Source organism: Cricetulus griseus, chromosome 7 (assembly GCF_003668045.3).
Source record: "Cricetulus griseus strain 17A/GY chromosome 7, alternate assembly CriGri-PICRH-1.0, whole genome shotgun sequence".
Lineage (NCBI taxonomy): Eukaryota > Metazoa > Chordata > Mammalia > Rodentia > Cricetidae > Cricetulus > Cricetulus griseus.
In genome coordinates this window covers 72,917,438-72,943,161 of record NC_048600.1, presented here as the reverse complement: position 1 = coordinate 72,943,161, position 25,724 = coordinate 72,917,438, and the positions used below count along the sequence as shown (strand labels likewise).

General features: G+C 41.3%; 1 protein-coding gene across 3 annotated transcripts; it reads right to left on the bottom strand.

The window, feature by feature from the left end:
* Positions 1-546: 546 nt before the first annotated feature.
* Positions 547-19,485, bottom strand: LOC118239142 (zinc finger protein 39-like). 3 transcript variants are annotated; one of them, XM_035447557.1, is made up of 6 exons: positions 19,333-19,409; positions 17,643-17,706; positions 16,024-16,075; positions 10,076-10,202; positions 6,364-6,456; positions 547-4,986 (listed from the first exon to the last, which is right to left on the bottom strand). In XM_035447557.1, exons 4-6 carry the CDS (start codon positions 10,107-10,109, stop codon positions 3,611-3,613), a joined length of 1,503 nt encoding a protein of 500 aa, XP_035303448.1. In that variant the 5' UTR covers positions 10,110-10,202; positions 16,024-16,075; positions 17,643-17,706; positions 19,333-19,409; the 3' UTR covers positions 547-3,610. The 3 variants fall into 3 exon arrangements, with proteins under 3 accessions (XP_035303448.1, XP_035303447.1, XP_035303449.1); XM_035447556.1 differs by lacking the exon at positions 16,024-16,075 and having other exon boundaries at positions 19,333-19,485; XM_035447558.1 differs by lacking the exons at positions 16,024-16,075; positions 17,643-17,706; positions 19,333-19,409 and having other exon boundaries at positions 10,001-10,139.
* Between the last annotated feature and the right edge of the window lie 6,239 nt (positions 19,486-25,724).

Below are 25,724 nucleotides of genomic sequence, written 5' to 3'. Positions count from 1 at the left end.
AGAACTATTCTAAGAGGTGTTATGGAACTCCTACCCCACCCCATCCCAGTATGCTAATAGATAGAGATAGGTCATATGCTTAGCTTTAAAAAAAATTGGAAGATTGATCTCATCTAATTACAATAAGTAAAATTGAGATAAATCTCTGAATAGCATCCAGAAGAGACATCAAAGCCAAATCACACATTGGCAAAGTGTAAGATGGTGTTGTGTGCTCAAAACATTCTGTTGCAGCCTCCTACCAAATTATTAATATGTACTTATAAACTGTAACTCTCATTACTGTGTTGAGATGATATACTGTTTACTAATTCTAAGTAGCACTGGCATAATCTACTTTAGGCATGTCGAGCCCTGAAACAGGTTGTATTCTTTCAAAGCAAACACACACATTGCTCCATGTACAGCATATACTCAGATCCACATTGGTGCCCAATTTTAAGGCATGAGAAAGAGTAATGAAAAGGAACTTATTCCAAGATTATTTCTCTCAGAGGAGGGAAACAAGTATCAGTTTTTCACAAAGGTCTAAATCAATTCACAAGATAGCAGTGAAAAATATCTTTATTCATGTTTTTCTACCCTGATACTTATTCTCTTAGAAACACTGGCTCACTTTAGGACATCACCATGTTAGAAAAACACAAACATCAATACTTGGCAGATAGTTGGTGACAAACACCATATACACTTATATGTTAAAAGATTAGGAAAATACAAACTAGAAGCTTATAAGATGTAAATAGGCTAGGATAATATTTAAGGTAGACAATCCTAATGTAAAATCACAATTAAGATTACAATAAGTGTATTTCCTGCATGTCCTGCATACAGAGAACATCTGCTAATGTGATAAAATCATATGCACAAACCTTACGTATATCAGGATATGTTGTGCCTGATGTGTACCAGTACCTTCTGAATTAAAACATTCCCATCCTGGAGGAAGGCTCATTAAGACTAGGATATAAACCCCTAAGTCTCACGAAGCCCCAAAATGTGTAAGATGCACAAGGCCCATTCCTTTTCCAAGTTTATAAAAACAGGACGGGCTGCTGGGAAGGGAGGAGACTCTCTGACCTGATAGATATGTGGCCTACTTTGTTTCCTGAAAGCGTTTCAGTTTTCACAAGTCATCCCCATGCTTCGGTAGGCTTTTCAGTGGTGCAGCTGTGGAATCATTCCTACTCCTGCTAGGCAACCTCTCACCCATATTCCTGTAACCTCAACAAACTCACTGGATTCACCAGACCGGAGTTTGACAGAAATGTTTATTTGAGCTGTTGTCAGTGCCCTATCTGGGCTGAGTACATATCTCTGTTCATGCCTCCTCAGGAAAATGACAACAGAGTCCTCAGGGAGCTCAGCTGCATCCCTGGTATCCATTAGTGTCAGTTGCCTCTCTGAAACTGGTTGTGACAAACACAAAGTCCTCAAATATAGATCAAACCACTGCATCAGGCACTAAATATTTATCATCTAGCATGTTCAACAGTTTTTTGTTTGTTTGTTTGTTTTTAGACAGGATCTCACTATGTAGCCCTGCTGGCCTGGAAAACTCTGTGGATCAGGCTGGCCTCAAACTCATAGATATCTGACTGCTTTCTGTCTCCTGGGTTCTGGGATTTAAGACATGCCACCACACCTAGCTCAAAAATAATTTTAATATTATAATTAACACTTCTTAGAAACTGACGATTTCATTTTATGAATGATTTCTGATATATATGAATTTCAATGTTTTATGGATACACATATGTTTCACATATGAAACATACTTTAGTATCTCTTAAATGAAATGGTGGTGCCAGGTAAGGCATTTCAAATTTATTGAAATTTCATGTTTCTTTTTCTCCACAAAATGGCTTGAACATACAAAGGTGACAAGAAGGACCCTCTCCTGGGTGAACTTTCTAACATGAAAGATCCCCTGTCTGAAATACTTTTTAAATGGGTTTTGATGATTTTGCATTATGTTGCAAAAAGGTTACATCACTTATACAGAGACTTACAAACACATATAAAGCCTCTGCTCTTACCAATAAAGCATGTCTATAAATCACTGTCATTCTCTATCCCACCTTCTCTCCAAAGACAAGTGTATCTGCTTTCAGGCCATGAGCACAAATCCAGGGATAATGCATTGCAGGAACTGGGGGTTGAGGCAGGAAACAAAAGAGCCACAACCAATGTTAAAGTTGCTACAGAGCTCTGGCCATGTTTTCTCCATAACACTACACATATAGGCTGCCAATCTTAGAGCAAAAAAAAAAAAAAAAAAAAAAAAAGGTAAATCTTAGCACATGAGACCTTTGCTTACAGGACTTCTCACAAGGACATTTTCCATATCCATAACCATTCTAAATATGCTTTCCCACATGTTAACAGCATTCCCTCTCTGATGACTTCTCCGATGTGGAGGTCAACTTCCCATAAAAGGGTTGGCCACATACATTACATTCATGTACTTCCAGCCCACAAGCTATCCAGAGTGTTTCCATTTGGTAAAAGTCTTGTCCATATATATCACAGTCTTGTGGTTCCTCGGTAGTGATGGGTATCCTGATGCACACAAATGTCTGTTATACTTACCTGGTGGGAGCATGGTTACCTATGTCAGTTCCTGCACATACCCCAAGAATAAGAGATATTTTCTACATTCTTTAAATTCACAGGTTTTTGTTTTCTTCAATTTTTATACTCACAGGGTTTTGTGTTTGTGTGGATCTCTAGTGGAGGCAGCTGGCACATATTAAATTGATATGGCTTATCCTACCTGTCTTCTTTGGTACGCAGTGAAGGGTGACTCACATTTAGAGGGCTCCTCACCTAATGACTGCTGAGACCTGACATCCGGGGACAGGTTTCTCCACATACACTGCATTCAAACAGTTACTCAGCTGTGTGTGTTTGATGTGCAGTGAGTTATATCTGTTGTTGAGATCTCCTCCCCTTTCCATTTTCAAGTACTCCAGTGTACATTTGTTAGAAATGTTTCCCAGTTCTGACATCCAGGCTTCTCAACTGTGAGGTTTCTCTAATGTGCATATAGATTTGACATGTGGCAGGTGATCGTTCTAGAGAATGCACTGATAAGTATCTCTCAACTCTGAGTTCTGTGATTCACATGGAGAGATGACAAATGTCTGAAATGCTTTCCTATATTCTTTGTATTCACAGGCCTTCTTACCTGTGTGAACTCAAATTCAGAGATGGGACTTCTGAATAAAGGGCTTTGCACATACATAACTACACTCACAGGGTTTCTCATCAGTATGAATCCTCCAGTCTTCCAGACCTTATAGACAGAGGGTTTCTCACCTGGAAGAGTTCTCGAACAACTAGAGTCTGACATCTGGCAGAAGTCTCTGAACATACCCCACACTGGTAGGTCTCTTATGTTTTGGATTCACTAATTAATGAGATTTGACTTAGAGCTAACAGATTCCCTGCAACCTTTACTTCCACAGGAATCTTCACCCGAGGTTCAGGGAGGGATGACAAGTGACTTAAACTTTTCCTACATTTTTTATGTTCCTAGGTTTCTCACCTGTGTAAGCTCTATGATGTCTGTGGAGGTTTGTCTTCTGACAGAAGGCTTCCCCAGATTTCATGCATGAGCTTTCTCACCCAAGTGAGTTTTTTGATGTATAGTGAGATATGACTTGACACTAAATGATTTCCTACATTCTTTACATTCAAAAGGTTTCTCACCTGTGTGAATTTTCTCATGTGTAGAAAGATTTGACTTCTGGTTAAAACGTTTTCCACATACATTACATTCATATGGCTTCTCACCTGTGTGAATTCTCTGATGCACAATGAGCCCTGACTTTATACTGAAGGTTTTCCTGCATTCTTTACATTCGTAGGGCTTCTCACCTGTGTGAACTCTCTGATGGATAGTTAGGTCACACCTCCTTTTAAAGGCATTTCCACATATGTTACACTCGTAGGGTTTTTCGCCTGTGTGCGTTTTCTGATGTACACTGAGATTGGACTTCACACTGAACAGTTTCTTACACTCTTTACACTCATATGGCTTCTCACCAGTGTGAGTTCTGTAGTGTAAGTAGAGGTTTTGCGTGTGCTTAAAGGCTTTCCCACATACCTTGCACTGATAGCTTCTCCCACATCTGTGCCGTCTACGAGGCTGCTTGCTGATTTTTGCAGATGTATTGCATTCATGGGGTTTTCTACCTGTGTGAGGTCTCTGGTGCACACTGATTTTTTTCACACAATGACTCTCTTTACTTGAGAAGACACTCTGATTAACCCTCTGTTTTGGCATCTGACACACACATTTCTCATTGTCATTACACACGCAGGCCTTTTCCCATGCATGCAGATTGCTCTGGAGATTTACAAGGCCTGGTTTTGTATGGAATGCTGGCTCACAATCAGTACGTTTATCACATTTGTTCTTTATGCATGTTTTCAAATGCTGAGTATGGCTACACTTGTCAGAGAATGACTTCTTACAGAAGTTGCAATCAAAAATTTCTTCCGTTATGTGAGTTCCCTCTTGGGCACTAAGAGCCAGTTTACATTCCTTTAACTTACTGGAATTATCTCCCAGAGGAAACACCTTATGTGTCCATACAGAGTTCATGCTGAAGGCTTCGTCGTGATGACTACACTGAAAGTGCTGTTGCCCGCTTTCAACACGGTGATCCAGACTAAGAGGCTCGGGAGGTCCACATGACATCCTTGTTGTAGTAGGATCAAGTTCCTCTATAGGCTGCATCTCACTGTGCTCACTAGGGAGATACACACTTTCCCATATATCAAGCACCTCAGATCTCATTTTGGAAGAGTTCCTATTCTTAATAGCCAGGCGTAAAACATGGTTTGAACTCATATTAAATAGTTCCCCAAATTTGACCCTCTCCTCAGTTGATGAGTTGCCAGTGATTACCAGGTAGTTCAAATATCTCTTTTGATTGTCCCAACTGGTGTCGTTCAGGCTCTTTCCATTCTCCATAGCTGAAAGGAAATAAAAGTAGCCCTACATGAACAACACAGAAATCATTCTGGTAGAATCCTAACACAAAAGTGAAGAAGCTCCCCCCAGCACTCCTCCTTCCCTGCCCCATGATGCAATATTACAAAATGGGGCCTGGAGAGATGGCTCAGAGGCTGGGGGCACTGGCTGCTCTTGCAGAGCTTCCACTGGGATAAAATTTCATAGCAAATGCTGCACAAATCTGTTGACTTAGAGTGAGTTCCACAATGAAAAAGGTCGAGGGCTAACTATACATTATAATTTCCTCATCAAATAGGAGCCTTTCAACAGGGTCTTGGCTCATCTGGCCTCCATGCCTAGGATCCCCTGGATGGCATGCCACATCCTGGGGCTACCCTTCCAGAACTCTTTGCACATGCTCCTTGAATTACATAAAATCTGGTATCTTGGAATGCACTCTTTGATTTTGGACATCTTGTCTCATATTTGAATTCTACAAGTGAATACCTGAAACCTATGTTTTCAATATTAACTTAGAACTAATGCCACTTTGGAACCTGTAGTTAAATCATGACTGCTCTGCAGACTAAAAGTTCCTATCAACTTATGAACTATGTGCCAAATTTGGAAGTCTCAGAATTAGTCTGATATTAATTTTAAAATAATCTCCTTAAATCTGCTTTGCCTTCGAAACATCCTGTATTTTTTCATTCATTTGTCCAGCTAAGAAAACATATTCTTGTGGTTTTTCTTTCAGTGCCAAAGATTTCTGTGTATCAACATAGCAGAAGCTCTTTAAACAAGGCAAATCTGATGGGTCACCACTGTTGGTCCCAATTAGTAGACCACCGTCTGTGAGGAATCAAATAAAAAGTGATGAATGCATTAATAACCCCATGAATAGATGCTTAAAATGAAGCATCATCTAAAAATAGGAGGAAAAGGACAATGGGATGTAGAGTAGCTACTTAATGAAATGTTTAAGCAGAGTGAGCAGGATTTGCTGGGCCTCCACAAATACAGAGCAAAGGGGCTGGAGAGATGGCTCAGAGGTTAAGAGCACTGGGTGCTCTTCCAAACGTCCTCAGTTCAATTCCCAGCAACCACATGGTGGCTCACAACCATCTGTAATGAGATCTGGTGCCCTCTTCTGGCTTGCAGGCATACATGCAGGCCAAACACTGTACACATAATAAATAAATAAATCTTAAAAAAAAATATAGAGCAAAAACAGGAAAGGAGGGTCCACTTGGGAGTGAGGCCTCCCTTGGACACAACACAGCAAAGAGCTGATTAAGAAATTAGTCTCAAGATGGAAGATGGCAAAATTGAATGAAAAGAACTTCATACAACTCCTGTCTGATGAGTGTTCACTAGTCTTGGGTGCATTCACTGACCTGGGAGCCTTTGGTTTGGGGCATCTTCTTCCTTCCATGGCCCAGCTCCTTGCTCCAACTTCAGGATCAACTCAGGTTTGGCATCACACTGGTCTATTAAAAGGAAATATTGTGTAAGTTGTACCTCAATGAAAAAATATTGGCATCAGACTCTCAACAACAATAGTACCAATATGTACACTCTAGGACATTAAATAAAAGAAATATATACGGAATAAAAGGATTATTCTGACTGACCACCTGGATCAAGGAAAAAAAACAGCAAGTAAAAAATTTAAAAATGCATTGAATCAACAAAAATCTAAAGCTCCTCAGCCAGATGCTGCAGGAATGGCAAGATCAGATGATGTTCAGAAGCAGTGAGCTCTGAACCCCTCTCCTCCTATGCCCCTCCAAAAACAACACAAGAAGCAGAGGAAAGCAGGAGATAAGGAGAAAAACAATGTATAAGAATTTAATACAAACAAAACAGCAATGGAGCAACAATAGTAAGAGTTAATTTTTAAAGATGAAATCATCTTTTGATATCTTGCATTCAATTCCAGTCTCTGCTACTCTATTCTTGGTATCAGCAGATCAGCTTACTCCACTAGAGTCAGGTAAGAAGAGCTGACTGGAGAGGTCTTTTTTTGGAACACCCGGAACACAGCACAGAAGGGCATCTCCTAGTCAGCTCTCTAAGTGAGAGGAACAGTCCATATCTATAGCCAGAGAGGGGGCTTTGTACACAAACAGGAAGCCACACAGTAAGTGGGGATTGTCTGCACCAGTCAGAGCATCATCTCCTTTACATCAGCCACAACCATCTCTCTGTCAGGCTACAAGGGACACATTCCCTCCTGACCCCTACGAGGAGATGTCTGTAGAGTCACCCAGAATTCACCAAAACCGGAGAGAGTCAAAGTCAGTTAGAAACTTTGAAACTGTGCTGGAGTGAGAGCAAACAGCTGTAGTTTCCTCAAAATGTCCTGGGACTGTTAAAGCAGCTGGTACTGCCCTAAGAGGAGTTAGATGATATCAGCTGGGATTCCTTTTGCTCAAGGCAACAGGGCAGCAAGTCAGCCAAACTACCCGATTCTCAAAGTCTTTGCTTCTTTAAAAGACATTCAAAGCAGTGCTCACAGTAACTTAAAGAACTTATCATTAATATAAACAGCGCTTACAAAGAGCCCACGGTGCTTAACACCTGCCCAGGACTACAAGGAAAGTTCAATTCACCACATCTGAGTTACTACTACACTAGTGATTCACATGTACAAGGTAATCAATACCAAGGACACTCTGGAAGTTATAAGTTTTTATTAAAGGAATAAAAAGCTGGTTGTGGTGGCACACGCCTTTAATCCCAGCACTTGGGAGGCAGAAGCAGGTGGATATCTGGGTTCAAGGCTGGCCTGATCTACAAAGCAAGTTCCAGGACAGCCAAGGCTACACAGAGAGGCCTTGTTTCTAAAAAAAAAAAAAAAAGCAAGCAAACAAACAAAAAGAATAAAATAGACAACAAAAAAACCCTAGCCTCAAAACATACTCAGAAGAGACAGTTACTAAACAGCTTGCACAGGCAGGAAGAAAAGCACAGAGAATAGAACAAGGTAACAGAAAAGCTAAAAGCAAATGTACAGGTTCATAGCCAAGCAGTCCTCACATAAGGCAACAGGAACAACTGTTTAGAAGGAAGATCTCAATGTCGGTGAAGCTGGATAACCTTGTGATGGAGAAAGGTGTTAACCTTGCCTTGTAACATACCCGGAAGTTAAAACTGGGATTTCAATGTAGACTCTGAAGTTACAAAACAAATACTAGAAAACACAGGGAAAACACAAAAGGATACAAATCTAGGCAAAAATGAACTTTTAAAATCTGACACCAAAAGCACAGTTGACAAAAGCAGCACTGAAAACCAGAATTATTGGGGCCAGAGAGATGGCTCAGCGGGTTAAAAGCACTTACTGAGCTTGCAGAAGAGCTAAGTTCAGTTCCCAGCACCCATGTAAGGAGGCTCACAATTGCCTGTGCCTCCAGCCGCAGGGGAGAAGCCCTCTTCTGGCCTCCACAGCTCCTGCATTCACATGCACAAACCCAGACACATACAAGAAAAAAATTAAAACAAAAACAGGATTATATAAAATTTTAAATCTTTAGTTCTGAAAAGCTAACAAATGAGAGAGTTAAAAGAAAACATACAGAAAGAGAAAATATTTACAAATTATTGTCTGATGATGGACTGCCTCACACAATTTATACAATGCACTGGCATAAAAGTGAGTAATCTGGCTGGGTGTTGGTGGCACATGCCTTTAATCCCAGAACTTGGGAGGCAGAAGCAGGCGGAGCTCTGTGAGTTCGAGGCCAGCCTGGTCTCCAGAGCGAGTGCCAGGATAGGCTCCAAAGCTACACAGAGAAACCCTGTCTCGAAAAACCAAAAAAAAAAAAAAAAAAAAAGTGAGTAATCTGATAGAAATCTGGGCAGACAACAGGTATTTCTCCAAAGACACAAGGATGTGAATATCACAGAAATGCAAATCAAACAACAACAGGATCTCACTGCACAACAACTACAACGATTAGCAACATAAGAGAGGACACCCAGAAAAGGAAAAGTCTGTGTTGCTAGAAACATAATTAACAGACACTACGGAAAAAAAACATGGTGCTTACTAAAATCCTGGAAAGTGAACTGCCACAAAACACAATACAACCCTAGAATGCACACATCCAGAGGAAATCCACCTGGGTTTTTCCAAGAGAACTCTCTGTGCACACAGTTACTGCAGCTTCATATACAGGAGGGATGATATGGGATCTACTTTAGTGTCCACCTCAGATGAACTGATAAGAAAAGGCACTAAATACAGAAGGGATGATGACCTCATCCAGCAATGGACACAGCCCTGCATTTCTCTCATGGGACAATGGATGTAACTGAAAGATACTTGCATTAAGAGAGGGAGATCAAGCTAAAAGAAACATTGCATATTCACATTTATGGCGGGAAGCTAATGTTAACCTGAAACACAAAGAAAGAACATTGGCTACCAGAGCTTAGGAATGGTGTGTGGGAAGGAGGGAAGGCGAGAAGATGGTTCATAGATGCAGGGGAACAGCTGGATGGGACACACAACTCCCTCTGCTCTATAGCACACACAAGCTAAACACAGTTGGCAACAATTTCTTGAAAGTAAGAGGGAGGGCTTAGTGGTTTGAGAAATGGCTCAGTGGGTAAGAGCACTTGCTTTTCTTGCAGAGGACTTGGATTTGGTTCCCATCACCCACATAGCAGTTCACAACTATCCATAATTCCAGTTCCAGAGGATCCAGCATCATCTTCTGATCTCACTGGGCACTAGGCATACACCAATGCAATCATACAAAATATTCATATACATTAAATAAATAGAAAGCAAACAAGAAGGAGGGTTTTAAATGCTCTCAATAGAAAGACATGACAAATCTAAGTTTATAGACTTCTAAAATACTGATCATTATGTAGAGTATACAAATATTGAAATGACAACTTTTAATATAAATATGTAGTTACTGTATAGAAAACTAGGTGGTAGGGCATTTGCCTACCATATGCAAGGCTCTAGATTTGGCCACTAGCACAGGAAAAAAACAAAACAAAACCAACACCCACCGTCCTTTGAAGCGGTTCCTGTATTTACGGAAAAGGAATGTGCTTCTCATAGGATTATTGTAGCCTTCTACTCACTCAAGGACAGCAGGCTTCTGTAGGTCTCCAGCATCACCTCCCTGTAGAGCTTCCTCTGAGCATCATCCAGGTCCTGCCACTCATCCCAGGTGAAGTCCACACAGACATCCTCAAATGTCACCAACCCCTGTAATGAAACAACTTTCCTCAGCCCAAGCTGCCTTCAGCCTTGGGTCAGAGACAGGAATACAGGAGGTCACGCCTCTCCACAAGCATCGTTTACACAAGATAGACATACAAGTTTTCTTATCATGGAGGAAAAATCGTCTATAAAATATTTTACAAACATAGTAATTTAGTAATCATGAGAAACTAAAGGCACAAAACAAATATAAGCAATTGATAATCCTTTGGCTCCCCCACTTAAATACCTGACTCCAACAATTACAAATCTAAGTAGTCCATGTTGTCTTTATTTATAAAGTTATTTATAAAGTACAGTCATAGGCACCCACACATGCCCTTCCAAAACTTAGAAGAACTGCTAGATCCAATAGAAATAAACATCACTAGCATCCCATAAGGCAATATATAAGCAAGGCTTGACATTTTGAAAGTCATCCCATGAGAGGAGAAAGGGGAGGGTCTTAGGGCACAGCCAGAGGGGAAGAATCACTTCACAATTTCCACATTGGAAAACAGCACTAGGAATACAGAACTGAAGACATGCAATGTGGTAAGTCCCACAGATCCCACTCCTGTGGAAGGCTGAGGCAGGGGGACCAAGAGTTGGAGGATAGGCAGACAAAAGAGGTAGCAAGGAATTGGGAACTCATCAGAGAAGGAAACACAAAGCAGCAACAGCAAATAAAGAATAGCATTTTCATTAATTTCCTTTGTCTTTGATAAAAAGACCAGCTTGTTTCCAAGCTTTCTATATAAACCAATATATAGGAACTGATGTGTTACCTATATGACATGAAAGAAGGGGGACAATTTGTGAGAAGGAAGCAATAGATTTTTTTGGGCTTTTCACTTAAACACATGCCCAACTCGAAAAATGTCATTCATAATATACTTACACAATAGTTTTCATAGGCAGTCTTATATGCTCTTCCTAAAACCAGAAGAGTTTCTAGTATCCACAAAGAAATACATCACCAGTGTCCTATAAAGAAGGGTAAACTGACCAGGTGTGGTGATGCACACCTTTAATCCAAGCACCTTAGAGGCAGAAACAGGAGGATCTCTGAGTTTGAGGCAAGTCTGTTCTATATAGGGATAAACGACAATCACTATGATGGTCAGAGTTACAACTGATCTTAGACATACTTGTCTGAAGTTTTTCCCATCAAATGCACAGATGCCTAACAGGCAATTGGACAAACAAGATCTTACAACACATTTTTACATGGAACATGAAGAATTAGAAATTTCAGTGGTAAGCTAACTTCACCACACTGAGTGAAATGGCTTAAAAGCAACTTAGGACACTAAACAAAAAATCAGAAATACATTAATATTCAGTGCCTGAGAAAAAGATGCAGATGTTGAGAACTGCAGCCCACTGTCCTCTGACTGATTTATTCTGGGAAGACAGGAAATCTCAATATTAGATAATTTATTAATATACTCCAAGTAGGCATATGCTAATTTTCTATTCCTGACATACTGCTGGAAGTGTTATCAGATCTGAGAATCTTCTGGTAGAGTCCTCAGGGTAACAGGTAAAAAGATCACACCACTTGCAAATGAGGAGATTCGATTTCTGCCTTTTCTATTAGTATCTCTTGCATTTCCTTCTCTTGCCCTGGCCAAGACTTTAAGCACTCTACAGTTTGAATAGCCTTGTCTTGTTAATGATTTTAAAGGAAATGCTTCAGCATTTCACATTTAGCATATATAATAGTGGCTAGGAGTTTGTCAAAATATAGGCATAGGCAAAATTGTCCAAAAAAGACTTCAAAAGCTCAGGAATCTATTACAAGAACTGACAAATCAGACAGAAGGTGTTAAAAATATTTTGCACAGCAAAGAAAGCAGCAGAAAGACTATAGAACGGGACAAAATCTTTGTCAGCTACATATCTAACAGTGAATTAGCATATATAGTACATAAAGAACTCAAAAAAAGTAAATACCAAAGTCACAAATAACCCAACTGATAAATTGGCAGAAACAGGTATTCTTCAAATTAGGATGTATATATGCCCAATAAGTAGATGAAAAACTGTGCAGTGTCATCAACTACCAAGAAAATGCAAATAAAAGCTATACTGGCATCCCAATCTCACCCATTACAACAGTTATCAATTAAAAACAAGTGTTGCTGAAGATGTAAGGAAACAGGAATTTTTATATATCACTTATACATCTTATACACCTAAAATAATGCAGCCACTTTAGAAATCAATATGAAAGTTCCTCAAAATACTAAAAATAAAACTACCATGTGATTCAGATATTCCACTCCTGGAAATGTACTCAAAGGAATCTGAGCCAGTCTCTTACAGATACGCCTGATCATCCATTTTTATTGTGGCAATATTCACTTTAGCCAAAAATGGAACCTAAATGTCCATCAACAGCTGCGGAAAATGTGAAAATATATACAATGGAATTTTATTAAGCCATCAAGAATGAAATTATGACATCAGTTAGGAAAATGGATGGACCTAGAGGTAATTATTAAGTTGAAGTAAGCCAGAATCAGAAAGACCGTCACTTGATTTTCTGTGGAATCTAGATTAACTGCATACCATATATACATATCCAGATGCACTGAGTGAGGAGAACCTAATGGGAAGTGAAAGGGAATCAAAGAGGAATAATGGCATAAAGGTGACATTAGACAAGGGGATCATTTGAGGGGTAAGGAGAGCAGCAAGGAGGTGGGGACAGGAGAGACAAAGGTAGTTCAAGTGGTAAAACAAGGACAAAGTATAATGCATGGGCACAGAGGCGATACATACATGAATATGTAATTTCAAAGCTAGAGTCAGGGGGCAGCTATTCAGCCACCCATCCAGCCATAGAGTAAGAGTGAAAGTAAGATAAAAGCCCAGAGGCAAAAGGTAGATGGGATAATTTAAGTTAAGAAAAGCTGCCAAGAAAGAAGCCAAGCTAAGGTCAGGCATTCATAACTAAGAATAAGCCTCCATGTGTGATCTATTTGGGAGTCAAAAGTCATAGGAGTCAAAAGAGTAAAATAAAACCACTACAGAATACAATTTCAATCTTATCTAACTTAAGGAGCAAAGACCATCTCAAGGGACAGTAATATAACACCTTGACTGGACAGATGTCTCAGTGCATAAAGAACTTGTCATGCGAATGGGAGGACCTTAGTTCAAATCCCCAGGTCCAAGTAAAACTGGCATGGAGGCATATGTCTGCAACCTCCATGTGCCTACAATAAGATGTGAAGCCACATCAGGAGAATCTCACAGGCTAGTTAGTTGCCATACATATAATGGCAAAAAACAAAGAGACCCTGTAGACCCTGGTCTTCTGTTGACTATAGTGACTCTTTTCCTAGGCATAAACTGTAACCACGAGCACATGCCATCTCTGAATTCTCCAATTTTTTTTCTAGGTATTATGACACCTATAGATGAGCTGGGGAACCTCAAAAGTTGTCGGTAATGACCAACAATTTTCTTGGGGAAAACTGAACATTTAAAATCAGGAAACGCGGGGCGTTGGTGGTGCATGCCTTTAATCCCAGCACTCGGGAGGCAGAGGCAGGTGGATCTCTGTGAGTTTGAGACCAGCCTGGTCTACAAGAGCTAGTTCCAGGACAGCCTCCAAAGCCACAGAGAAACCCTTTCTCGAAAAAACCAAAAAATAAATAAAAAAATAAAAAATAAAAAATAAAATAAAATCAGGAAACAACATAGAAGTCAGCACACAAAGGCAGATATGACCAAGCTGCCAAAAAAACCCAGAAAAAAAATGGTGAGCATGTACGTAAATACACTTTAACTTTCAAGCTCTTTAAAAAGCTATTAGCATTTCAAACAGGAGGGAAACATGGTTTGGTGGGTTTCTTACACTTCAGAATAAAGTATTTAGTGATCATGACACAGAACAGGGCAGAAAGAAGCATAGTTGCATTACTGTAAGGTCTGCACACCACAGGAAGTAGTGCAACACCCCTTAAAAGGAAAATAAAACTGTAAGGGCAAAACTATGACATAACCATTAACAAGTGATGGCTAATAAGCAACAGGCTCATAGCTGCATCTGCCACCCAGGCTGTAACCCCCTTGATTCTATTTTTTTAGGAATTTTTCCTAAAGAAGACTTGGAGATGGGTCCACTGGTAAATGAGCTTGCTGGCAAGCCTGCCAAACATGAACTGGATCACTAGAACCCACATGGTGGAAGGGCTGATTCTCCCAAGTTGTTTCCTGACCTACACACACACACACACACACACACACACACACACACACACACACACACACACCACACAAATAAATGTTAAAAAATAATTTTAGGAGCTGGAGAGACGGCTCAGTGGTTAAGAGCACCTATTGCTCGTACAAAGCACCTGGATACAGTTCCTAGCATCCATATGATGATTCATAATTATTTCTAACTTCAATTCCAGGGGCTCTTACTCTGACACACACACATCGTACACACATACATGTAGACGAACATACATATAAAATAAACATTTAAAATCTGAAAAGTAAAATAATTTTCAGCAATAATAACAATTATAAAGCCGCAGAAATCAGCAAATAGGACTCTGAGTCTGGGACAGTGGAAGAAGCTGACATAGAGACAGGAGGTTGAGTGGGCAGCAGGGCTTAGCTGGCTTGCATGGTAATACCAGTGTTTTCCAGGTGACACAAACAGGGAAAACACAGAACATACAATGTTTCAGGAGGAGTGTCAGGTTTCCAAAGGCCAGAAGAGACCTTTCCCCTAGGCCTCCTAGTGCTTCCTGACAGTCTTATCGCCAGCCTCCCCAGCACTCTGCCTCCTTCCTGAGTACACCTCAGGTCAAAAAGGAAACTGTCCAGGCTGCAGACAGACCCACAAACTCAACAGAACTAGGTCTGTGGCTCCTTGGAGAAGCACTGCCCCTCTACAGCTAAGACTTCTAGGCCAGAAGAGCGCGAGGTCACTTGGAAGAGAAACCAGTGTGCCTAATTCTAGCACTCTCCTTTGCTGAGACCACCTTTTGGTGAGGTTTATAAGGGCACACATACATATTTATTCCTTCCAGTGTTTACAGAAGTATGCCAACGTTCCTGTCCCCTAAGTGTCTCTGGCCTCAATTTTCCAATCATGTTCCTTCCAAGCTGCTGGACTTGAACCCACTGTGTAGGTCAGTGAAGGAAAGAGTGTGTGGTACTCTGTCCATCTTTACTTGCTGATTCCTACAGTCTGGCTTTTGCCCATGAAGAAAATATCAGGCAATGTACTGATCCCGAGTCAATGCACTACAGCCTTGTGGAGAACTCTGCTCCATCACTGTGGGGATGGAAACCTAGAGGCTCTGCATTGTGTGTCTTTACAGGGTCGATCCCATATTCTGTATCAGGGTAGAGGCTTCCAGAGGGTGGACCCCAGGGAAAACCTGTGAATTATAAGAACCTGGGCTCATGCCATGCTTGTTGCCTATGAAGTGAGTTGTTCCACTAAAAGTCATGTGCTGTTTGAGCTAGAAGCTAATAACTTTGTGTGGTCTAAACTAACTAATAACTTTGTGTGGTCTAACTAAACAAGAACACTTGAAATAAAAATACAAAAGCAAAAATACGTAATATTCAGATGTGTGCTCCCATTTTTACTTATGCTCTGTGTCTTTCTCATGACTCATACACAAATGGTATCCCCCACTCACTTCTGTTTCTCCACTTACTCCCAAGGACTTCACCACAGCCGCTTGCTAGCAATACAGCTCATCAGCACTCAGGCATCACCACTGAGGACAGACCCTTCCAGCCTAGCAGAGACGGACAGTGCCGGTGTGAACAAGAAAGTATATACCTGTCTTTAGGTAACCACACTTCCTCACCATCTTCAGCATCACATGCTGCCACTGGAACAAGAACAAACAACAAACAAAGCTAGAAGGAATTGCAACTCATAACATTAGACCTCGGGGAGTAAAAGACAGGGAAGGAAGAAGAAAGTCCAGAGAAAGAAAGGAAGGATGAAAGGAAGGTTGGGAGGGGAGGAAGGAAAGAAGGAAGGAAGGGACAGAGGGGGAGGGAGAAGAGAGGGGGAGAGAGGGAAGGACGGAACGATAGAGGAAAGAAATTCCATCTTTTAGTGTAGGATAAAGGCCATTTGGTATATTGTTATCAATACTATATAAGGAAAGAATGGAGGATTTGGTCTTCATTTTGACAAGGGAAGCTTGAAGTGCCTCTGCATAACTACACAGGAGTCAAACTTATGATCTGAAAGCTGACTGAAAGGTACAAGTTACAGAGAAATAGTTAAAAGTCAAACTACAGAGGCCTGCAACACTTGAGTCTACAGTGGAATGGAAGGGACACAAAGCAGAACATGAGGATAATCATATGTTAAGTACCAGCAAGTCATGACAGGAACTGAAAGGGGGGTTGAGGATAAAATGCTTGCTGTGTAAGACCAGAGACAGAGTCCTGGACCCCTAGATCCCACATTAAAGCCAGGCAGGTAGAGTGGCAGCCTGTAACCCCAGTACTTAGGAGACAGAGACAAAGGATCAACAGGGCAAGCTGGCTGGCTAGACCAGCCAGAATGTGTCAGTGAGAGACCCTGCCAAATAAATAAAATAGAGTGATGAAGGAAGACATCCAATATCAACTTGGGTCTCCATATGCCTATGCACACTCATGCATTCACATTGCTTACACCTATAACACACACACACACACACACACACACACACACACACACACACACACACACACACACACACACACACCAAACTTGAAATGGAAGAATTTCCACATGAGATTACTGACAATAGTTTCAAATGTGTCAGAATTTTTAAGTAAGGCAGCTGAAGAATTGTGCTGGCATTTGACTATAATTTAAAATTCTGATGAAACTCATGTGTCTGAGCACCAGAGAATCCTGACAACTGTGAATGCTGTGCTCAGCTCTGGGCTGGGAGTGAAGCTTTGCACACATCATTGTGCATGTGTGTCTATGAAGCCTGTTTACACATCACAGGCCAGGAGAACTGATCATACTCTCTTCCTGGGGTCAATCCAAACTCTCTAACAAATGACACAGGACCGGAAAAACTAGTGATGCCAGGTGGTGGTGGTGTATGCCTTTAATCACCAACACTAGGGAGGGAGAGGCAGGTGAATCTCTGTGAATTTGAGGTCAGACTGCTCTACAGAGCTAGTTCTGGGACAGCTAAGGCTACACAAAGAAACCCTGTCTTGAACCCCACACCACCGCCCCCCAAAAGAAAAGAAAAACCAGTGGCACAGTTCAAATGACTCTAAAGCCTTTACAACATGATTCTATCTACATTAGTATCTTATTATGTCTGTGTATATTTGTCTAATGTTTGTTTTTCCATTCCAATTTTAATTAAGGAACTCTCACAAAGTTCTTAAATCACAATGTAAAACAAGGTCAGGAATAACCACACCACTTACCACAACTGTGTTCATTTTCCTCGCTCTCTAAGGCACATGGAGTACCTTTACCTTGCAATTGCAGCTGGAAAAGAAGGCAAACAGAAGTCAACAGGCATTTTCTGTGCTGTGTTTGTGAATCCCAATGTGCAAAGATCTCTACATAGTTGCTGAGGAAAAAAGCTAGAAAACAACAAAAAGCCTCCTATGTGGAAACAGTCTCTGACACTTGAGAATTGCCACAGCAGATCTAATGGAAGGAATACAATCAATTAGAGATTAAACTTATAGTTTACCCATAGTTTAGTGCAAGTATTTGCTGCTTGCTTAGTGACTATATCATGAAGACATACTGCAAAGTTTTGAGGATGTTTAATGAACGTGATGCAGTCAGAGAAATTATAGAAATCACTTGGGCAGGATTTCCTGTTTTCCCGTCAATGCAGAGGCACCACACAGGATTCCATTCACATCTCTCGGTTTACATATTTAAGTTTCACAGACAACATGCTTTGTGCAGCCCAGGGCTGTACCTGTAAGTGAACATGACCCATATTTTTTGCAGGACCTTCAAAGTACTATTTAACCAGAGCCTGCCTATGGTGTCCATGCCTGGGTGTAGCTTCCTCCCATAATGCCCCTTAGCTTTGTCCTTCCAGGAGGGCTTCAATGTGACAAAAGTACAGTTTTCAGATGAGGTTTCCCATGCAGTCTTGCTAGGGTTATAGTTTCGTGTTACCATGCCCTGTTACTACATCTAAATTTTACAACAGTATCAAGGCTTCTCAAGAAACTAAAAGTACAACTACCATAGGATCCAGGAGTCACAATTTTGCATGTTTCCATACAAGAACTGAATTCACATTGTGCCAAAAAGCCTACTTCACTGTTCATTGTTGTGCTATGGCCTTTTCCTCTGGGCTAACACTATTCTCCCGTCTCCGTCTTGGAGCAGAGATTGACCGGGAGGCTGTAACAATGAAATAAACCAAAAAACACAGGTCTACAGTAGTGGAAGTGGTGCTGCTACACTCTAAAGTAGAAGAGGAGGAGAGTTACAGACCTTCATCTTGGCACCTTTCTCACCGTGCTAGGGACCTAGGGTATGCAGGAGATGGAAAATTAACTAACGTGGAGCTCAGTGCAGTGGCTTCCATGATGTCACCATCCATAATGAGGTGGGACTTGGTGGTCTGGAGGGGGAGTCAACCATCCTCCCTATACAAATAAGTCCAGCAAACTCATTGGATCACCAAGTTGGACCATAATGGAGTCTACTTTGGTCATTCCTAAGTGCCCATCTGAGGTGAATATGTAGACATTTGTGTATGTCTCCCCACTAAAAGTCTGTGCAATTACTGTGCACTCTCCACAGAAGCCAACACAGAGCCTTCCAGATAACGGGGAGGCTAGGAGATGCCTCAGCCCAGGCTCACCCCACACCTCAGGACTGTCACTGCTAGACAATGGGACACAGACACAGCAGTTGTGGTACCGTGGCCAGGAACAGGAGGAGACTGGGTCCGGCTGAGGACAAGTCTCCCTGCAGCATCAGGGAGGGGAAGTCTCAGCCACGTCAGGACCCAGGGTGACAGAGGCCAGAACCGAGGGCGACAGTGGCTGTCAGCTCAACCCAGCACAGGGCTCCGGGATCGCACCGTCCGCACACCGCACAGCACCCGCCCCAGCCGGCAAAACCGGCTGCACTCACCAGAAGGCAGGCGTCAGACTACCTGTAGATGTCCTACCAGGCTGTCGCAGGACTGAGGCCACAACCCACCGCCGCAGAAACCGGAAGCAAGATGGAGTCGCCGGAAACAGACCGGAAGTGCGCGGGACGGTCCCGATCACAGAGCGTGTGAAACCGTCTTAAGTTCTTGAGCATCTGGATCTCTAGTGACATCGCTGCATTTAGAATACTTCAAACTCTAGAGCGAATGCTTTGTGAGGTTAAACTCAGGAACAATTGCTTTATGCAGAAAAACAAAACGAAAACTTTAGTTGGATGGGTGTGGTAGCACGCACCTTTAATCCCAGCGTCAAGGAGACAGGTGAACAGTTCTCTGAGTTTCAGGCCAGCCTGGTCTACATAAAGAGACCCTATATATATCATACCAAAAATATCTTGTGGAGCTAGAGGCATGGCTCAGAGGTTAAGAGCACTGGTTGCTCTTCCAGAGGATCCCGGTTCAACTTCCAGCACCTACATGGGGGCTCACAACCAGCCCCGGGGGAATCCAGGATCCTCTCTGAACTGCACACATGCGCACAGAACTACAGGCAAAACACTCATACACATAAAATAAACTATCTATTATGTAGCTAGATACCTAGACAGGTGTTATCAGATCTTTTGTGTATGGACACTCCCTAAAATAAGGAAAACCAAAGTACTACAACTGCCCTATAATTTCAAACCACCACATCAAAAGGGGGAAGCATGGATGCAAATGCCCCTCCTCAAAATGTAAAAGTCTTCGTGAATGATGGAAGAGAATAGTTGCTTCTTGAGGCCCCTTAAGGAAAGGCTGTTTCCTATATTTCATCATAACTTTCTTCAAAAATTTTCACACACACACACACACACACACACACACACACACACACACACACTAAATAAATAAAAAATAAAAATAAAAAAATAAAAAAAGTAAGAAGAGGACCTAGCCATACCTCTGGCTCTGGGTAGAAGTGTGGTATTTTAAACTGCCTCAAAGGTTATAAAACCAAACACATAGGCTGGGTGTGGTGGCACCCCATCCTTAGTTCAAGCACTGAAGAGATGGAGGTAGGCAGATTTCTATGAGTTCCAGGCCAGCCTGGTTTATATAAAGAATTCCAGTACAGCCAAGATACATAGTAAGACCTTTTCTTGAAAGTAAATAAATAAGACATCAAAGACATGCAATTGCCACATTCTTACAAATTAATCAAAATAAGCTTGTCAATCTCCTGGATAGAAATCTCTGGGGAAAGTTGCCCCAGAAACTTCAGTATGTGGTATAAAAGCCTATTTCCAATGCAGTCTTTGGTCCTTGCTCATTCTCACCCTTGACAATGTTTCACCTTATTCTGTAATAACTATGTCCTGTGTTTATGCGATATTTATTTGATCTTACTAGATAGAGAACAATGCCTGAGAAGCTGAAGGAAAACCAGAGTTGACTTTCTAGGAGTACACTTTTGGTCAAAGCCTTTCCTACTGATTTTGCTCCTGATTGGACCAGTTCCACAAGTACCCTGCTGAGTGAAGGACTCTGTTCTAACTGTGAGCCTGGTGAGCATCATGGTACTGGAACACTGCAAGGAAAAGTTGTATCATAAAAAAAAAATGAGATGTGGCATTGGTAAAGAGTGTGCTTCTACATGAGAGCAAAGAATCCGAGTTCTGTTCCTAGCATTCCTAGCACCCACACCAAGAAGCTCATAACCTTCTGTAAGGCCAGTCCCAGGGGACCCAAACACCCTCTTCTAGACTCTTTAGGCACCTTCACTCAGACTTACACATTCCCATGCAGACAGATTCTCAGACATACATGGTTTATTAAAATTAAATGTAGAGCTTACCACTTAGTTGAGCTAACAACTGTTGAGTCTACCAGGTTGCCTAAGGGTTAAGATTTGGAGGTGGTTATCTTCTGATGATGGGACACTATTATATTTCATTATTCTAAGAAACTGCCATGAAAATTTTATGACAACATATAATATTGTAGTTTTCATTAATGTATAACATGCAAACAAAAATTAACTGTGCAAAAGCTCAATGAATTATTACATAAAGAATACGCTTGTGTAACAGTAAAAAATGAATTACCCTCTCCCATGCTCTCTATAACTTTGGTCTTGCCTATTCCAAAAGGTATCCAAGATCTTTGTTGTTGTTTTTATTTTTTTTAAGACTAATTTATTTCTACTTTAGGTGTATAAGTGTTTTGCCTGTATGCATGTAAATGTACCCTATGAAGATAACACTGAACTGATCTTCCAGCCTCCACAGGACCAACAGGCTGTGCCATGTGCTAGCATTATAGGCATTTGCCACTACACTTGGTTTAACTTTATTATTATAAAATAAATATTTTATTATAGAAAAATAGACAACATATGTAAATATACACACAAAACTGAACAATAAACTTTTCACAGCTTCAACAACTACTTATTTGGCACCATTAAACTTTCTTCATTGCTTTTATCCATTCCCTACCCAGTCAACAAATACATGTTTTAGTTCCTTTGTTTATATAGTCAGATGTGCACACATTGAAATTTACATTTTAAAATTGTTATTTTAATCGTGTGTGTGTGTGTGTGTGTGTGTGTGTGTGTGTGTGTGTGTGTGTTGGGAATTGAACTCAGGTCCTCTGGAAGAACAGCATTGCTCTTAACTGCCAAACCATCTCTCCAGCACCAAACTTTCTTCCTTTCTTTTATTTAAATTTGTGTGTGTGTATGTCTGCTTACCACTATGTGCATCACTTGCATGCAGTGCCCACAGGAGGGCACTGGATCCCTTAGAACTGGAGCTACAGGCACTTGTGAACCACTGAATATGGGAACCAAACCTGGGTCCTCTTCGAGAGCATGAGTGCTCTTAGTCACTGAACTACTTCTTTGTCTCAAGTTACAAATCTCCTTCCTTCCTTCCTTCCTTCCTTCCTTCCTTCCTTCCTTCCTTCCTTCCTTCCTCCCTCCCTCCCTCCCTCCTTCCTTCCTTCCTTCCTTCCTTTTCTTCCTTTTTAAGACACAGTCTCTCTAGCTCTGAATGTTCTGGTACTCCCTATATAGACCAGGATGGCTTCAAACTCACAGAGATCCACCTGCCTCTGTCTCCCAAATGCAGGAATTAAAGGCATATGCCACCACTCCTGGCTTATGAAGCTACAATTAAATGTACACTTATTTTTTTAAAAAATTATGTGTTTGAGTGTTTTGTCTGCATGCATGTCTGTGCACCAGTGCATGCCTGGTACCTTCAGAGGTTACACACCCTGGAACTGGAGTATTACAGTTTTGAGCCACATTGTGTGTTCTGAGAACTGTCATGGGTTCTCAGGAAAAGCAGTAAGTGATCTTAACCATGGAGCAATCTCTCCAGCTCCTTAAATGAACACCTTAGACAAAAATACATCCATATATTCTTCATCTGTTTTAATATTTTATACTTTTCCAGTGTGAAAGGCACAGAAGTCTTTGTACTCACAAAGAAACACTAAGGGAACCAGAAATGCTAAACACAGTGCTGTACTTTCAAAGAAAAAGATGCATAACCTGTAATCTAGCCAGAAGGTTGGGAATGGATATGCTCAGTAGTCTGGTGATGTTTGCACTATCTGGTGGCACCACACTGGATCCTCCCCCAGACCCTTATCCTGAGCTTGTCAACCTATAGAATCTATAAGTAAGATATTACCTACAGCCAATCTATAGAACCATCTTTATGGAAAATGGCACATTACAGAGGTAAATGTAAAATGGTACTTTACAAAGGATTTCAATGCAGTCATATCTAAGCTTTATTGTGCACATGGGATTGAGTTAATTATCATCAGAAAAGTTTTCATCAGATTGTGCTCTGCTTAAATGTGCTTAAAATAAACTACTCAGGGTCAGTGTCCTGAAGTTTGAACCAACACCACCTACTGAGTCATGTTGAACTGAATTACTTTCTTGCCTCCCTCCAAAATTATTGTTCTGCTGGCCATGGTGATGGCAGAGACCCCTTCACTCCAGAACATCCTCCCTTGTTCCTATCCAGGAAGTTGTTTTCCAACTCCATCTCCTGAGTACTGAGATTATGAGCATGAATTACCATTAGGTTTTTATGCTGTGCTGAAAATCTAATTGAGGACACTGTGCATGCAATGAAACAGGGGGGCATTTTATTGGTTGAGCTACATCACCCCATTATTTCCTGACACTGAAAAATATTCAAGGTTCATTTTACATTTTTCCCCCAGATCTAGAATTAGCCATTTTCCCTAGAACCTGTTTCCTTTTGATGAAGATAAATCCAGCAGTCTGTCTGACTCTGCACAGACATAGTGACAGAGTCACTGAACCATACTGGTTTCTGCCCACTGTAACCCAGAACCACAGGTTCATTGCAGCATGCTGTGTTTGCTCACTTGTGGACTACTCCGGAGACCACACCAAAGTTTTCTAGTGTATTTACTGGGGTGTACGGTAGTTTCAGCATCGCTAACAAACATTGTTGTAAGAGGCTGTGTCTACCAATTAGAGAGCAAGTTTGTGTTCAGCTCTTGAGTCTAAATCTATTCACTCTGAGCCTCTTTTGTTAGGCCACTAAGTCAGGACGGTTTGTTCATCATCTCTGCTTCTATACTGTTGTGTAAAACATTTTTAATACTTTGGTTTGCTTGTTATTTTCTGTAATCATTTGAATTCCTCTTAACACCCCAATGAAGTTTTACTTTTTAAAGAGTTCATGAGGCTGGATGTCTCCACAGTCCCAGTCTGGCACTGAAATCCTGGAGGATTCCCAGAGAGGGAGAGCCACTGGTCTTCAGTCTATGTTGAAATCCTAAAGATGTTGGTTCTAATATCGTTGAAGGAATGCTGCAGCATCAGGATAGATGAACCTGCCAGCAAGTGTTAGGAAAAACAGACAAAAAGCCGTTTCCTTCTATGTCCTTTGACCAGAAGGTACTACCCAGATTTAGGGTGGGTCTTCCATTTTCAAATAATCTAAGAAAACTCTTAATTCAACGGTCTGAAACATTATGAAAACAAGAGAGCCCAGAAACTTGTTTTAGTTGATTCTAGACCCAGTCAAATTGACAAACAAGCTTAGCCATCACACGGGACCATGGTCACTTACATTTAGCTCCAGAAGAAACCTTTATCTGCCATGATACGAGAGCTGTTTCTTTTGAATTTCTTTTGTAATTATCTTGTTGTTGCTGCTGCTGATTCCTTCACTGTTATAACCAGATTTTTTGAGTTTCTGGTGTGGACTGATGACCTTAAGAACCCTCCAGGCCTTTAGCACCAGATTGGGTTGCCTGAAGATTGACAGGCAGAATGGGAACCTCTTAAGGCACCTGTTTGGCTCTGGTTGCCTGGCACTGGGTTTCCACATATCCAAATGTCTGCTTAAGCAGAACTACCATGGCTTTCACTTAAGAAATGTATATTGTCCCCCAAACGTCTCCTCTAGCCCTAGTTTTCCAACCACAGGACTCTAGTTCCAAACCTCTTCCCCTTGAGTGCTTTGCTTTATATACTAAGAAGTGTTGTTAAATCCATAGTTAGAGATGTTGTGTCAGTGAGTTTCAATACTCTGTAAGTACCTACTTTGCTTTAAATCTATAATACTATTTTGGACTGTAATCTACTATTCTCTGGAACAATTATTTTTAACCTGACTATGTTGTCTCTCCTACATGCCTCACCATTTTTCCTTAAGTCTGCACATAAAATAGTAAGATGACTACTGCAGTAGGTCTATTATTGGGGAGGCTGGCAGGAGTGGCGGCAGGGATGCATAACTCAAATCAATGGGTCTAGGTACAAATGTGTATGTGTGTGCATCTTCACATGTGTAAGGCAGAAGGTGGGTTGGGAGTGACTCCTTACACAGGCCTCAAACTCATAATGCTGCCAATCCCTCCAAAGTGCCAGGATTTCCCACAAGCATGAATGCTTATGTTGGTTTGTTAACCCCCCCCCTTTCATTTATTTTTTGTTTTCCAAGATAGGGTTTCACTGAGTAGTCTTGGCTGTCCTGGACCTCACAGAGATCCACCTGCCTCTGCCTTCCAAGTGCTGGGACTAAAGGTGTGCACCACCAATGCCTGACTCAGAGTATGTATCTTTCATCACATTTCAGGTTATATAGCAAGTACTTTAATTTCAGCACATCACATTGAGACAGGTTCTATGGAAATGAAAGAACCTTATTTTCAGAGAATTTGGTGCACAAACTCACCTATGCTGATGCCCCATTTAAAAGTGTGAGAAAGAGGAATACAGGGGAAATTAACCCCCCCCCCCGCCGAGGGTGTGGGGGGGTTGAGCACTACAGTTCATAACAGTCCAAAATCAACTCACACTTCAGCATTTGTGAACAAATGTTCT

Excerpts from the sequence above, each read along its gene's own strand:
- LOC118239142 (XM_035447556.1), bottom strand. Across the intron at positions 6,457-10,075 it reads CAGAAGCCTGCTGTCCTTGA|ACCAGTGTGATGCCAAACCT; the intron begins GTGAGTAGAAGG and ends TCCTTTTAATAG. Across the intron at positions 4,987-6,363 it reads CCCAAACCAAAGGCTCCCAG|CTATGGAGAATGGAAAGAGC; the intron begins GTCAGTGAATGC and ends ATTTCCTTTCAG.